Here is a 16616-nt window from a genome sequence, read left to right on the forward strand (position 1 = left end):
CCAGGTATACGCCCCGCCCCCCGGCTTCGCCCCGCCCCAGCGCCGGGCACGGCGGGGCCTTTGGGTCCTTAGGCGCTTTAGGCGCCCGGGGACCGCCTGACCCGCCCCGCAGCAGCGATCCCCTCCCCTCCGCGGGCCCTGCTCCCGCCGCTCGGCGGAGGGGGGCGGGGTGGCGCTCCGGTGCCGTTCGTGGCCGCCATGTCTCTTTTCCCCGTGGCGTGGGCAGCATCCTCCCCTCAGGGAGGCATAGCCGTCCGCGGCGGCGCCTGCGCGCGAGGGGGAGCGCGGGTGGGTCCTGCGTCCGGCGTCACGTGAGGACGCCGGCCGGCGGCGGCGGCGGCAGAGGAGGGAGCGCGTCGCGTCGCGCCGCGCGCGGGGGGCGGGAGCGGCGGTTGGAGCGGCCGGGACAGGCGCCCGCCCGCCGCCATGGGCAGTGAGTACGGCCCGGGGCCGGGCCCGGGGGCAGAGCCAGAGCCAGAGCCGCGGGCGAGGGAGGCGCTGCCCGGGCGGGCCGGGCTCCTCTTCCCGGGGGGCACCGCTCGGTGGGGCCGGTCTCTCTCCCGGCCTGAATCTCCTTCGTTAAAAGGCCGCTTCCTGCGGGGCGAGGCGCATCTGCTGAGGAGGTCTGCGAGGGGGTGGAATGGATGGATAAAGGAGACGTGCGGCCGGGCAGAGTGCAGTATATAAGAATAAAAATGACACTTCCACACACACTGTAGTTAACTCCGTTTGCAGTGCAGCGGACGCGTTTTTCTGAAGAGGGACTGACGGTGATTTCTGTGGCCGTCCCTGTCTTTTGGGGCTGGGRATAACGTGCGAGTACCGACCGCCAAAAAAACCCCCAATGTTTCAGGATTTTTTTCTGTAGAAGAGCTCAAGGTATTGAGCTCTTGGGTGTTTTTAAAGGAGAGCTTGTGAAGAGGGATGCATCAAAAGTTGAAGTAAATACCACAGAGTTCTGATCAGATTAATTGCTGCAGTGATTTGAACCAGGATTTCTAATTTTTCTTTATTTTAGAGATTTAGTTCTTCTGGCAAAACACAAGATGTCAGTCTGTGTGGGTACTCTTTGATGTCAGCATGCTTTGTTTCTGCATTAAACTAGCACAGAATGATACTAGGTCAGTTATTTTTAGATGGAATATAATTTAGTTCACTTCTGGTGATACGTGCAGTGCTGCTTCTCATCCAAAATGATGCTAAACCAGCCTTGGGGGGGAAAAAAAGGGGGCAAATCACTATCTGACGTTAAAAACAGGTTTGCCCTGTTTTGATCTGGTTTAAAAAGAGRGCATCAATTTTCAGGCATTGAATTAAGTGAATTCTATTTCATTAACACCTATCAGGTGTTTTTTATTTATGTTTTAATTTCTCTCTTGTGAAGTTAAATAAAATTTTATGGAATTTTATGGATGTATGCAAGTTCATTAATATTTCCCCTCTTTTCTTTTCTTTTTTTTTTTTTTTGAACAGTTAAATTTTTAGAAGTTATTAAACCATTCTGTGCAGTTTTACCTGAAATCCAGAAACCAGAAAGGAAGGTGAGCACCGTATCATATTTTTACTTTTGCTGGTTCACTGGTAAGAAAATGTTGTGATATTTGAGTCCAGACTCCACTGTAAATACAGACATTGGGCCCTACAGTAGGACATATCCTTTTTTGGAGGGAGGGGTGGAGGAATCTATCTTAATGTAAAAGATTACTATGATGATCAGTTTCTTACTCTGGTAAGACAGCTCTGATAAGTTGTTCCAGTGGCAGTTATACTAACTAGTTTTTTTAAAGTGTCATATTCTTAAGCTAAATTTATTTAGTTTCAGCTTCCTATGATTGCATCTGTTTTTATATTCCAGAACAAAGTTTTCAAGCTTTTTTCCCTGTGGGTACAGCTTTGAGTACTGGTGGCAATTCCAGGCTTTGAGCTGGCTCACCTATTACTTTGAAAAGACTTTTGCCATAATTTAGGAACCACAAATTTAGTTCTTYCTTTCCTACATAATATTTTCTACTCCCATAGCTGTATGTGTCTTTGGTGAAGTTGGAAAGTAATCTGTGAGGTATTTCAGATAATTACTCCCTGTTTACCTACTGTATGTACCGCTTTGTTCTGAAATCAATGAACTAACTTCAGTTAGAGCTGTTCTGTCTACTCCTTTAGCCCTAGAACCTCCTCACAGTCCTCTCTGCATTTTCTAGATCAAAATTAATTAATTTCTGTAGATTGGGGTGCTACTTGACCTATCAAAAAATCATTTTTTTATTTCCAAATTTGAGACTTAAAGACTCAAGCAAGCACACATCACCTAGGTTACAAAGGTGGTAATTAGAATAACAGATGTACCCAATATTCACCATCATGACTAGTATGAACATTCCATAAATGATGAATACTGATTTTTAGTCTTAAAAGAAAATGCATAGCTGAGAGCATGACACCATAGCTTCTCTTCAAGAGAATCCCCTTATGTTGATGAGGCGTTCTGGAAGGTCACGAATGGCTGCAGAGGTGTTCATGCCAATAACCATAGTGGAGTATGGTGGATTGAGAGGAAAAGATACAGCAAAATCTGCTGGTTATTCCTCTTTGGGGCTGATATTTAAGAAGATAGGGATTTATTCCTTGGCTCTTTGCCCTATCTGTCGTTCCTTGTTGACTTCCAGCATCTTTCCCTCTCAGGACAGGTCTCCAAATAAATGATTTCAGTCAGACCAAGGCATCTTCACAGCAGGAACCTCCAGAGCCAACCCCTATTTGCTATGATTAGGATGCACGTGATTTGTGTGGAAGATACCTTTGTTTCTGCAGCAGTGAACCTTAGTGCAGTCTTCTGGTGCTGGTTTCTGACACGTCTCTGGCTACATCCAGCTATCCCACTATCTCTGGTGAAGTGAATAAGCTAAGACAAATCTATAGATGTTGGTGTTTCTGTAATTCTCAGGGCCATCTGTGGGTTTTCTCTTTGTTTCTCCCTCCTCCCCTTCAATTCGTCAGAGAGGAAGAGAGGTTTGGTCTGTCTGTRTCCTCCATCAGCAGATGAAGGATGCCAAGGAGGTGCTGAGATTCTGCTCCTTGGTCACTTTCTTTTTCACTCTCTAGGTCAGTGACTACTGGTTGTCAGTCCTGTAGGAATTTGAGATGAAAACATGCTCAGGAACATCTTTCCTAGACTGAAGAGCCCTTTGTCTGACCATTTTAAATGATGTTGCTTGCCTGTATATAGCCTCCCGAGTGACCTAGGTCATTCTGTATAACCTGTCCTCTGTATTATCTGTTTTCTTGCAAGCTGTCATTGGTAGCCATCATTAGTAATGGTTTTAGTGGGCTGGTTAAGGCCAGGACAAGAAACAAAAATATCAAAATAGGAAAAACCCCTATTTTCTATAAACTTCTGTTGATTGTTGAATGAAGATAAAGTTTTGTTTCAATTGGGTTCTCACTGAATCCTTTTCCCATTATTTTTGATGACAGAAGTTTTATTTTTTTTGCACTAAGCAGTGTTAGTTTTGTGTTTTGGTTAAGTTCGTTGACAGAAGCAATTGCTACTTTTTGTAGTTACTAGTATTGGTTTGTATTTGCCTTGTATGCACAGACTTCCCTAAGAAATGGAACAGACTGTTCAGAACAGCAAGAAGATGGTGCTTAAGTCACTTGATTTTCACAAATTGTGAGAAAAATGTTGAAGGAATGAGATGTCCAATTGGATCTGATCAGATGATGAACTGTACTGTCTCTGTGCTCGTTATTGTTTGTGGCTGAGTAATCTCGATACCCATTTATATTTTGCTGTTCCTGGCATACGGCTTCAGGGACTGTTCCTTGTGAATGAAGTGTGATTTGGGTGATACAGAATTTCTCTAATGCTTATGTTCACCATAGCTATAGAGAGAGCCAGAGGGGCTGTAGAGCCTAAGAGACTGATACCTCAGAAGCTAAGGTTAATTGTTGTGCTGCAGAGTTAATTCTGTTTAGCATTTTTTGTATTTAAAAGTCTGTACTTAAAATCTGAAGTTTAGAATTCAGACAGCACTTGGTAAAGTGGGTTAGTGCTGTGTAAAATCTAGCATAAGATACAGTTTGGGTTTATTTGCTGCTGTCATTATCTTTTTTTTTTTTTTTTAACTTTGTACTCTAAGTATTTTTATCATCTGGCCTCTTTTAAAAGAGTGAGGCTGTATCAGTAAATACATTAAATTACTGAGATGTTTTGCTTCTAAATATGTGCTTTTAATTATAAAGATACAAACTATTTATTTTCCTGGGCTATCTTAAGAAGTTGCACTGCTGCGTCAGTTCGTATCTTGTCATTTGAGGATGTTCAGGACCTATGAAACGAGGCACTAATCTTTTTTCTTGTTACTTCTCTGCAGGCAGATTCAGTGGCTGGAGGCAGAAAGCTAGTACTTCTGCTGTTTCTATCTTACGTGTTAGTTCATGTCACATTTTAGTAACTGCTGAGCTCTGGGCTACAGTGAACACACTTTTCCCAGTGTATGGGATAACCCTGTGGAGGAGAGGCGCGAGCTTGAACATAACACTGATCTTAGCTCTCTTGGTCTCTTCAAGTGTGTTTCCTTCTGTCTCAGGCTTTGAGTATTCTCCTGATTAGAAAATAGATTTCTATTCTTGCACCTGGAACTAGTTACAGTATTCTGTCTCAACTGTTCTGACCCTGAGATTCTCTTCCATATATTAGTGACTGATGATCATTGATCTGACAGTCTTTTAAAAGTAATATGCGATTTACATAGCTAGAAATATTTTGGAAGAAAAAGGTTTAAAAATTACTTTGCAATTTGTGTCCATGAACATCATGGTGAATTTAAGCTTCCTCTTAACTTCATTCTAAATATTTCAAATTACTATTCAAAACTCATGGTTCTTCTGGTTCTTTTATCACTTGCCTTCACTGCAGTTAAATCTCTTTCAACACTTTATAGTACTTTAGTCTAATAACTTCCAGCATTACAAAATAATGGCTCCAATCTGTTGAAACCAAGAGTTAGAATCACTGAAGATAAGATTTTTCTTTTTTTGAATTAATCTTTCAAGTTTGTTCTGGTTTGTCTGTATTTGTAGCTCACGGTGGTGTTTTTCTATAAATACCCACTTTGTTAGATTATTATAGATAAAATATGTTTTAATAACTYAATGTCAGGTGCACTGCTAGATCTCCTATAAGTTTTCTTTGACTACACAGAAGCTCCATGAGTGTCTCTCTGTATAAGATCTGAAAATCTTATTAAAAATAACTTGTAATGAGAAATGATGCTTTCTGGTTTAATATGTTCACCTTTAATTCTGAATGATGTAACATTTAGTACTAATATGGTAGTAGAGTGAAAATTATAGATAAAATGAACCCATTAATCGCTATCTACATTCTGGTCCTTAGATCCAGTTCAGAGAGAAGGTACTATGGACGGCTATCACACTCTTCATTTTCTTAGTATGCTGCCAGGTAGGTACTGATATTTTTTGTGTGTTACGGAGAGGATACATTCTGTGCATATAAAACATGCAAAATGTGTCTATAAAATATGCTCTGTGTATATAAATATTTGCTAAAAGTGTGAGAAATTCTTGTTTTATGTTGACCTAACAGTTTCAGTTATATAGTGTTAGCAGTGACAAGTTTGAAAATGAAGTAGAAGTGAGTGCTTTTACTTGATTCCTCTTGAACAAGCTCATGTGTTGTAAAGGTGGCAGGAAGATGTTTTTCTGAAGTATTTAAGTTGACATTTAGAACATGATCTTTGTGAAAGTACTGACAAATGTTAGCTAAAACCCCCCAAAATACAGATCTTTGTAAAGATTTCCATAATCTTTATTACTCATAGTTGCAAGAGTTCCTAGAACCTGTACTTGGGTTATAAATGGATAGTATTGTTTTTTAAAGAGTACTTACATATTGCACAAAATTAATATCTATATATTACTTGATTTTTTTTTTAAAGAACATTTAGTCCTCTTAGATCATTTAAAAAGAACCTTGTATCTCCAGAATCAACCTTTTAGTTTATATTTATTAACTTGAATTTACACTTTATAGTCAGACTCTGGAGCAGTAGTTTAAGAATTTTGATGTTTAGAACAGTGAATGGCTATTGAAAGGCTAAAAAGCAGCTCTCGTACATACCTGTTTTTGTGTATCTGGAGATAGAAGAACGTGTATTTTATTTGTGTTTCCTAGCTGCTGGATCTATGCATAGTTAAGACTTTGAATCTATATGAAAGATTATAGTAGGTGAATAGGAAATCAGATAGTGCAGACTAGAGTGCCGTAATCTAGAAAAACATAGATTTTGGATTGCCTGCACTCCCAGTATGCCGTTTTCCTAATTAAGAAGACTTTAGAAGCTTAGAAAGATACATACATTGAAGTTTATGCTACATCTTTAATTTGTGTTGAAAAGAAATGTTTAGAACCATTAAAATTTAATGCTTTTTTCTGTCTTCTTAAAAATGCTTTGTTACTCTCTGCTTTATTTTTCTAAAACTCAAAATTGCTACAGAAATGTTGGTGAAATAAATAACGGTCTATTGTATAAAGTTTTTAGGGTCTTAATGATTTGTGGTAGCTAACCTATTTATTTTATGCTTTTTCTGTTTTCTTTAGGGGTTTGTATTACTCCCTAGCTGCATCTGACAGGCATTCACATCTTCACCTTTAGTAATCTGGCTAATGTGCTTTGAATCTCCTTTGTAGAGATTTCTGCTTTTTTCCATAGAGGAATCTTAGGTTCCGTAGTTTAGACCTCTGAGTCTGGAGTCCCCCAGTTGGAGGATTAAAATAGATGGTGTCAGTATCTATGTTAGTGTATATTCTGGTTTAATTAAGAAAAAAAAAGTTGGAATAAATTATCCTAAACAGTATAACAGTTGAGTCATTACAGGTTAAGGTTCTTGGATTAAGGCAAGCTGTCTTTGTATATATGCTTAATACCGCTGTGTGCTTGAACAGATACCTTTGTTTGGAATCATGTCATCAGACTCTGCAGATCCTTTCTATTGGATGCGAGTCATTCTTGCATCAAACAGAGGTTAGTAGATCAGTTCTTTCTTCTCTGTTTTGCATGAGCATAAACAGACTGGAATAAAAATCGTTGGCTGTTAAATTGATCTTGAAGTATTAAATGTCGTACACCCAGATGTCTTGTTGAAACACTTCGTAAAGTGCTTACCACAGGTGTAATGCTTTGTGTTCATAAATGACTGATATCTGAGGAATACTTTATCTTAGGAACGGGATCTTCTTTGACGTGTAAATGAGATTCATTTTGATTCTCAACTTTAGGGCTAATTCTGTTTCAAACTGTAGAGCCATCTTTTTCTGATTAATATGTGGGACAGTGTCTTCCTCTCACCCCAACTAACGAACAGCAGTAGCGTGCACTGTGAGAGCCTCGACTAGAAAACACCTTGCACTTGCTGGTCAATTATGCCTCATAATATTTTGGCAATGTTATGGGTGAGTAATTTTACAGGTGGGAAAGCTAAGGGCAGAGGTGTTCGGTCTTACAGTTTACCTTTAGCGAGATCAAACTAACTTATTTAAAAATAGACAACTGGACCCCAACCAAATGTATAAGAACTTTTGTACTAATGCTAGAAGTCTAAAGCTAAGATGGGTGACCTAGCATGCGTGGCTTTAAATGAGAATGCTGACCTCATCTGTGTCTTAGAAAATTGGTTGGAAGCAAGAAAATCAGTGACAGCCTCTAATGTGAAAGTACAAATTATTTAGGAACGGCAGAGTGGGTCATACTGGTAAGGTAATATATTCAGGTAAATAATTTAGCTGTTTCAAACTTTATTGCAGAATTGGTATATAAAAATTCTGTGTCTCAATAGTAGCATGTGATACGAAATATACTATCCATTATGCAACCAGAATGGGGATAGTGGCCAAGAAAAGACTAGAAAGGCTGTGAAGGTAACAGAAAAGGGGAGTGGGAAAGTTAATTTACACCTAAATTGACTGAGTAGATGTCATGATAGGATGTGAAATGAAGACTAATATTTCTGATATACTAATTTTCTTGCTTGTTGGAAAAGTAGAGATTCCCTTGAGAGACGACACATTTGATTCGGTACTGAGCAGTATGTAGACTCTGAGATGCAAGTAAGAACCAGAATATGATCATGATTTTAATGTTTTCACATTTTACATTGTGATAAGAAAAGAAAAAAATCAATGCGATCATACTTAAAAAAAAAAAAAAAAAAAAACCTTTAAATGAGGAATTTGGTAGTTGAAATGAAAAGAAGACTCCAGACAGGAGGGGAGGTGCTTAAAAACACTGGACTTTAAATTACTTATCAAAGACTCTTCAGGAAATTAAACTGTTGTGGGATAAGAGGGAAGACCTGCTAACGGATTAAGAACTGTTGAAAGGATACAAAGAAATGTCTGTATAAATCCATAGGGTGCCACAAATTGAATATTGCATGCAGTTCTAATCTACCATCCCACGAAGGACATAGTGGATCTAGAAAACACTCAGGAAAAGACAACAGGGCAAATCTAAGGTAGGAGTTAATGTATAGAAAGAGATCCTAAATAAATAAGGTTTCTTCATCATATAATGTGTTATGTCCCAAATGTCTTTGAAATCTTGATCTCTGGGAAAAAAAGTGAATGTGGATGGATAATCACTTTTTCTCATAGTATAACGAGGAAGGGGCAGCCAGTGTGATTATTAAGCAGCAGATCTAACACAGAATAGTGGCAGAAGTCACAAGATGCAGCTTCTGAGTAAGTTATTAATATATGGGGAAAAGGGACAGAGTGACACTTCCCCCGAAGAAGGGGCCCTGTTCAGAGGTGGACTGTGAGGATACATAAGCTTCTAGTCTGATCAGCTATGAATATCCTTTTTCTACTTCTTGATCTTCCACAGGACCCTTCAGGCCTTGCTTCCCATGTCACTAATTCTCCAGCTTGCAGTGGCTAAATACTTTTTTGTTCATAATTTTGCTGATAAATTTATGATAGATCACAAATATGCTACAAGTAAGAGCAGAGTTATGCTTAAGTATTCAGAGTTCAAAATAATTGTAAGCTGATTCTCATCTAATTCTTCCTGGTGGGTACTGCAATGTATTTCTTCTGAAGTTATGTCCCTTGAGTGAACATGTAAAAGATGGTTAAAACGTAATTTGATTTGGCTTAATTTAATTATTAAACTTTTGAAATGTGTCCTCACACAAGCTTTTTTTTTCTTAGATTTAAAGTTCCAGCTTGGGAAATGTTGGAAAGATTGATCACTTACTAGTTTAGCTTCTTAACTTTCACCCACATTTTCAGTATTTTGTTTTTCTAAAATTGCAACATCTTCAGACAGAAGAGATTTTTCTCTAATTTACTGAAGGATAAATTAAGTTTCAAAAGTGATCTTTTTTTGTAACACTGTTGCACTAAAAAGATCAGGCGGAGGAATGTTTCTGTATTAAGGTGGGAGAGTATTTTATTCAGGCAGAAGATGGGCTTTTTCTCCCTGGTTTTAGTTGCTTTGAGTAGCGATTCTGTTCTGCTTCCATAACACTTTATAATATAACTGCAGGAGATATCAGTACTTGAACAAGATCTTGCTGGGAATATATCTGAATTATAGTATTTGGTGGTAGTGCTGGTGTTGTAGGTGTGACAGTCTGAGGATGCAGGCAAAATGAATTCTGCTCCACATAGGTGAAGTATGTGGGGGAAAAAACAGGCAGATTTTCTGGTACATGAGCACATGCTGCAGAAGTAGTGTTTTATGAAGTCGTACCTTCCTGATTAAGTTGTATACCACTGGAAGGTTGATACCTAGGTGACATTATGCCAGTCAGTAGGATGTCAGAGTAGAGCATCTTAATGACATGCTTTTTTTTTGTTAAGGATTGGTTTAATCCTAAACTCCTATGCTTTTAACTAGAGGCAGTGATTCTGAGAGTGGCATATCAGCTACTGTGGATCTGCAACACCTTTCTTGTGATCTTCACAGCTAAACTTTGAAAATGTGATGGTTGCAGTTGAAGCGGTGACAGAGTAGACAACCAATGAGAAGGCTTTTTCCAGTGAAAGCTTCCTTGATGTGATATATCAAAAAGCTAGCTATGTAACTTGCTTAGCTTCAATGTGCGTCAAACTTCAGTGTTAGCACAGTTTCACAAAAATATTTAAAGTGAAAGGCTATATATATTTCTCATGCTGCCTTCAAAATCACAGATTTTAACACAGTACCCTTCGTGTGAGGAGAGGATTTTTTTTTTGATTATCCCAGTATTTGAATATACATGTTTGAAGGGTTATGAAAAATGTTCTCTGTAGGTCAGAAACCTTTCAACAGGCCTAATATCCTCAGTGTGTAATCCCTTAGGAGAGATTCTTGAATTGCAATTGTATTAATTTTTCTTCCTGTTCAGGTACGTTGATGGAATTAGGTATTTCACCGATTGTGACATCTGGTTTGATAATGCAGCTGCTAGCTGGAGCAAAAATCATTGAAGTTGGTGATACTCCGAAAGACAGAGCCTTGTTCAATGGAGCCCAGAAATGTAAGCAGTGTTCTGGTTAAAATTAATAAGCATATTTTTATTCTTGGGAAAGCAGCCTGCTGAAGTAAAATACTAGATGTGAGATTTCTTTATTATTTAGGTGAATTCAGAAGATATTTTTAAAGGATTTGCTTTCTCTCTTGTTTTAGTATTTGGGATGATTATTACCATTGGGCAAGCCATTGTGTATGTTATGACTGGAATGTATGGAGATCCTGCTGAAATGGGTGCTGGAATTTGTCTTCTTATTATAATTCAGGTTCGTAATGAGCTATTTTGTGTGTAACTGGGACTGGTTAGCTACAGTATAGCTGGAGGGGGAAAAAAAAACCCAACTTGTATCTTTCCATGTCTGGTTGGCTTTTATTTATTTGATTATTTTTAATACTCTGAAGCATCATCCTTTCTCTCTATTTATAAATACGTATGAGAAATTCTAAATCTTTCGTAAGGGAGGAGAAAGTTGAGATAATTAATATCACAAATGTTTCAGATCGGAGTGGCTGTTTGATTCCAAATACAGGAATTAATAGACTTTGAAAGCACCTGCTAATATTAAGTACCACAGAGGACTTGTGATTAAAGGGTGCAGATGCAGCTTTGAGACATTATCCTGTAGGGCAAAGCAGTAAATGCACAGACTTAAATACTTTTTTTGAAGAAAGCATTTACTGAGTAACTGTTTGTTTGCTAGCATCAGCATTGAAGTCACAGAAATTATTGCAAGGTGAGATGTAGCCATGTGTACGTGAGAGGGCAAGAGTACTCTTTAGCGATACTTAGATTAAATGCCTAATGATCAGTCTCTCCAATATCATGAAAACACTGAAGCAGGGAATTAATTCTTGACTTGATTTATTCTTGTTTCTGCTCAGTCTTGTTTCTTCTCCCCCAGCTGTTTGTTGCTGGTTTGATTGTGCTGCTGTTAGATGAGTTGCTACAGAAAGGTTACGGCTTGGGATCTGGTATTTCCCTGTTTATTGCTACCAACATCTGTGAAACCATCGTCTGGAAGGCTTTTAGTCCCACTACCATTAACACTGGCAGAGGTACGTGTGCTGTTACAATTAGTTACAGCATGTTTCGGTGGATGTATACGACACAAAGTTTATCAGATATTTATCGGATGCTTATCAAAAAAGTTATTTTAATGTGCGACAATCAGCCCTTAAAATCAGTTGTCTAACACTGAAGGTGAAAATGTCGTCTGACTTAATAGAATAACTACCTGAAGATTAATAAGCCATACACTCGCCTTTGACTTGATTTGCAGTAGTTAAAATGGAAACAACAGCCCCTTGGCTGAAGATTTTTGCAATTCCATCTTATTTTAGCATAATTTAGAAATTTTCTATTCCTGATATTAGATTAGATATTAGATTCTGTTTGTTTAGGAGAGTTTTTTATGATCCAACTGTTGTCTGTGACTACAGGATACTTCTATAGCTAGTGCCTCCAAATTACTCTAAGCCTCTTTGATATGTCAGAGAGTACCATCTCTCCGTTTCTCGGCCATTCTTTGACAATATCTGGTTGTCTTGAGACCATGGACATACCAAATTAAGATACAACCTGTACCTGCATCAAAAAGTTTAGTAGTTTAATGTGTATATTTGAAATCCTGAGCCCTGTTTTTCCTTTGCTTTAATTTTCATCTCTGATTTCTAGCACTTTTGTTTATTGTGCTTTATTACTTTTCTGTAGGTACTTTTCTTCTCTTTTATCATTTTTACTTTCTGTCTTCCCCATGCCCCCAGAAAATAAAAGAAAAAGAGTGTGTTTTTTCCATGTGTGTGAGAATTCTAGTTTTTTTATCAGTAATAGTATTTGATAGATGATTCTAAATTCTACAAACTAAATGCTAAATTCTACAAAAAAGAGACTCCTAGGTTGTGATATATTTGTTGTAACAGGATTTCTGTCTTATTATATCTGATTATATATGTGTGTAATTTTTAAAACTGTAAATTAAAGCCAGATCTTTAAACTAAAACAGAATCATATCTTCCTTTTGGAAGTCTTAAATTTCTTTTACTTTTGTTGCTGTATGCAGGAACGGAGTTTGAGGGCGCTGTGATCGCATTGTTCCATCTTCTGGCTACACGAACTGACAAAGTCCGGGCGTTGCGGGAGGCCTTCTACCGACAGAATTTGCCCAATCTCATGAATCTGATTGCTACAGTATTTGTGTTTGCAGTAGTTATATATTTCCAGGTAAAATGAAAAATTCCTCGTAGCAGGGCTGAAATAGCTTATGAAGTGCATGGACTCTAGATGCTGCATTCATCGAGCAAAAAATTATTGCAAAAGTTGAACTAGAATAACTGAAGTACCCTAGCTTTGAGTAAGGAACTTTCTTCATTCCTTTTTTTTTTTCTTTCAATACTGTTACTTCAGTAACATAACTCTGTGACAGTACAGCTGTTAAAATTTTGTAGCCAGAAGGACTTTTACTCAGGTAGTGATGTAATCTCACAAGAGCATCTGTTATGGGACACACCCACTATGAGTCTATTTTTATTAAAACTGGCTTCTGGGACTGCAGTGTGTTTATTATAGAAATAATATACTTGAATATTCATAGTTAAGAATACTTTCGGACAGAGCTAGAGAACCTTGCTTCTTTGGGGTCTGCATGATATAGATTTGTTCTGGAGAGCAACAGTGCAGTTAATGCGTAGTTTTTTCTCTTATTTTTTCTCTAAATATTCAGCCCTTTGTTTTTAAATTTGAGTATATGTTAAAAATGGATGCTAAAGGAGATCCATATGGTGTTTTTTTTTTTTTTTAAATGTCATTTTTTAAAAAAGCTTTTGGGACTGAGTGCTGGCAAAAAATTGGAATTCTCTGTTTTTTAAATGAGGCTTTTCTTGGGCCTACTCAGATAGAAATCTAACCCCTAAAACAGAAGGCCGGGCTTACAAATACTGAAATCTGCTGATATTGACTAGTTAAAAGCCCTTAAAGGTTTTTATCAAGCCCTATGCTACAAAGTAAATGTATTTTAGAGGAGTACCATTAAGCAGAAGAGAGATGATGTTTATGTAAAAAGAATGTAATACAACCAAGCAGTAATACTTAGAAATCTGTAAAATCTGTAATCCCGATTGTAGCAGAGGCCTTTGGGCTTTACTGTTCCATACCTTGCACTCCTTATTTATCTAGCAAAAACTGTCTTCAGGAATAGCTTTTAAGCATGCTAGGAGAACCTTCTGTTTTAGAAATAAACTTGGTGCATTTGTGTTCTTTCCCTTAGGGATTTCGTGTTGATTTACCTATCAAGTCTGCACGATACCGTGGACAATACAGTAGCTATCCTATCAAGCTCTTTTATACCTCCAACATTCCCATCATTCTGCAGTCTGCCTTAGTTTCAAACCTCTATGTTATTTCCCAGATGTTGTCTGTTCGTTTTAGTGGCAACTTCTTGGTAAACTTATTAGGACAGTGGGCGGTAAGTATTTTACCACTTTTTATATAAATACATATATATTTATATACGACTTTGTTTTAAAACTTTTGATATTTAACCAGTAGAAAACTGAAAAACTTACTTTTTAACACTCATATGTAGATGCTGTTTTAAACATTGCAGAGGAATTCCTCCATAAATGTAGGATAGGAATGTGAGACATCTGTGAGAAATAACGAATTGCCTTTTTCTTCCCCTTTCATAGGATGTCAGTGGTGGTGGCCCTGCTCGGTCTTATCCTGTTGGTGGCCTCTGCTACTATTTGTCCCCCCCAGAATCCATGGGTGCAATATTTGAGGATCCTGTCCATGTAATAGTTTACATAATTTTTATGCTGGGATCCTGTGCATTCTTCTCAAAAACTTGGATTGAGGTGTCTGGATCATCAGCAAAAGATGTAGGTGTTCTGGTGAATGTGCCTAATTATTATGTGTTCAGATGTTGCCTCTAATTTAGAACTGACTAGTTTCTAACTGATCACAGTTATTACTCTGACTAAATATCAGCTGATTATGAAACACTGCAGTAGTTTCAAAAAATTATGTTTCTGCAGGTTGCCAAGCAACTCAAAGAACAACAAATGGTGATGAGAGGCCACAGGGATACCTCAATGGTTCATGAGCTCAACAGGTAAGAAAATTCTAGCTTCCCACAGTGCTGCTGTACTGGGTGGTTAAGAGTTGGACTGGGGAGGTGTGAACTAGAGCAGATACTCTCTGAAAAATTGGACTCTTGTTTCCACTGCAAATCTCAAGATTTTTCCCATTCAACTGTCTGCCTTCCTGGTGGGGTGAAAGATGTTTATAGCAGTAATTAAGAGATTATCCTACGGTGTCTTTTGTTTCAGCAGAAGATAATGCAGAAATTTGGGATGAATCTCTTCCATGTTTGTAAAAGGAAGATACCTTGATTTTTACAGGTGCTTAATTTACTATTGCTGAACTAAGAAGATACTACAATAGTGGTGTTCTCTGCAATATGTAAAGCCTGCAGATCTATATGGAAAGGCAGATTTATCACTACATTTATACAGCATTTCAATGTCAAAGCAGTTGTTCTTGGTCCTGTGGAGGTTATATACCATGTGTATATACAAAATTATTATACTATTAATTAAAAAACTTTGCCAGTGTTTAACAATTCACATAGCTTTTTTATCAGTGAATATTTATTTTAGTTTCTACTTTGTGTACATACAGCTTAGAAGATTGTAAGAGTTTATGGCAGAGTTGCTGCTGCAGCTCAGAAGTTCTCTAAATACATTGACTGTTTTTTTTTTTCAGTAGTAGATGTATCGCTAGGCCCTTGGATGAAGAGGAATGATTATGAATGCATTTTTTGTTACAGGTATATCCCTACAGCGGCTGCATTTGGTGGTTTGTGCATTGGTGCCCTTTCAGTATTAGCTGACTTCCTTGGAGCCATCGGGTCAGGCACTGGCATTCTGCTTGCAGTCACCATTATCTATCAGTATTTTGAAATCTTTGTAAAAGAACAGGCTGAAGTTGGAGGAGTAGGTGCACTATTTTTCTAGATGTCCAAATATTTCATGGTTTGTGTGAAAGGGAAAGTATTTTGACAACATGCATCATTTAGTCCAATAATGCTATTTTCTTTTTACTTGTTTTAAAGTGCTACATGTCCCATTATTATAATGGGCATTGAGCAATGCCTGTGTGCAGCATCAGTACCAGCTGCCTTAAGAATAAAGTTTACATTATCTTGTTTAAGTATATCTAGTGTTGCCTGTAATGCTGGAAACCAATTCATCTACCTTGCTGTTCAAACACTACAGTGAGATGGTAAAATGTATCAGTTTGATATTGGTAAACATTTTCGCACACAGCATTAAAATGTTAAATTTATTTCCCTGGTCTTAGTAGGAAAAAAAAATCTGAGTTCAGATTGCCACATGCCAGTATTCTTGACAGAATTTATTTGTAGCCTGTATTTTACATGAATTTTTTTATACTTTTTTAACTTGCATTTCCCCACCACTGAACTCAGCCCTTCTTATTCCTTTGCGGTATCTCCACTGAGGCACCTTTCTCTTAGCTCCGAGGGTGGATGAGCAAACATTCTACCCCAGACTGATACTCATCTCACCCGTGAACTGGTTCTGTGGTGGATGGCTGCGTTGCAAGGCCCAGAGCGCTTCCGTTTCTTGCCCTGGGCTTGCTGGGCGGCAGCGTGGTAGCTGCTGTCATGCTGGCAAGTCAGCCCCGTAGTTTTGTTTTAAACATGTACTTGTGATAACTGTGCCACCGAAACTTCATGTCCACTTTGCTTTTGTGATTCTAAAGAACAAGGGCAGATTCCTAAAGCAGTGTTCATAGAAGGCAAAGCAGGGGGGAAGGCAGAGTTCCTGCTGAAAATTTATGTTGCCGCAGTTTACAGCGGCAATGTACCAAGTGTAAACATTAGACAATAAACTTATTTAATTAAGCTCTCTCCTGCGTCTTATCTGTGCAAGATACAATTCATATGTAGTTTCCGATTAACATGCTTTGTTAATGATTAGGTGTGGAAGGCTCCCTTTTTGTTCCTCCTTTCTCTTTCTAGAATATAGTTCTGATAGGCTTTTAGCAGCCCTAATAAAAAA

At 38.1% G+C, this 16616-nt stretch overlaps 1 protein-coding gene across 11 annotated transcripts; it reads left to right on the forward strand.

The window, feature by feature from the left end:
• The first annotated feature begins 359 nt into the window (after positions 1-359).
• SEC61A2 (Sec61 translocon alpha 2 subunit) lies at positions 360-16464 on the forward strand. 11 transcript variants are annotated; one of them, XM_026091127.1, is made up of 13 exons: positions 457-623; positions 1474-1541; positions 2680-2885; positions 5396-5461; positions 6965-7043; positions 10411-10542; positions 10692-10801; positions 11438-11591; positions 12596-12756; positions 13799-13996; positions 14220-14411; positions 14568-14644; positions 14865-15355. In XM_026091127.1, the coding sequence occupies exons 3-13, from the start codon at positions 2697-2699 to the stop codon at positions 14869-14871; spliced, it is 1365 nt and encodes a 454-aa protein (XP_025946912.1). In that variant the 5' UTR covers positions 457-623; positions 1474-1541; positions 2680-2696; the 3' UTR covers positions 14872-15355. The 11 variants fall into 11 exon arrangements, with proteins under 11 accessions (XP_025946910.1, XP_025946912.1, XP_025946908.1 ...); XM_026091123.1 differs by lacking the exon at positions 14865-15355 and adding an exon at positions 15362-16464 and having other exon boundaries at positions 460-623; XM_026091125.1 differs by lacking the exons at positions 457-623; positions 2680-2885; positions 14865-15355 and adding exons at positions 360-433; positions 15362-16464.
• Positions 16465-16616: the final 152 nt, after the last annotated feature.

Source organism: Apteryx rowi, unplaced genomic scaffold (assembly GCF_003343035.1).
Source record: "Apteryx rowi isolate R43461 unplaced genomic scaffold, aptRow1 scaffold_9, whole genome shotgun sequence".
Classification (NCBI taxonomy): domain Eukaryota; kingdom Metazoa; phylum Chordata; class Aves; order Apterygiformes; family Apterygidae; genus Apteryx; species Apteryx rowi.

Excerpts from the sequence above, each read along its gene's own strand:
- SEC61A2 (XM_026091123.1), top strand. The coding sequence starts at position 2,697 with ATGATTTCAGTCAGACCAAGGCATCTTCACAGCAGGAACCTCCAGAGC. Across the intron at positions 2,886-5,395 it reads CAGCTATCCCACTATCTCTG|ATCCAGTTCAGAGAGAAGGT; the intron begins GTGAAGTGAATA and ends TCTGGTCCTTAG. Across the intron at positions 14,412-14,567 it reads CTGGATCATCAGCAAAAGAT|GTTGCCAAGCAACTCAAAGA; the intron begins GTAGGTGTTCTG and ends ATGTTTCTGCAG.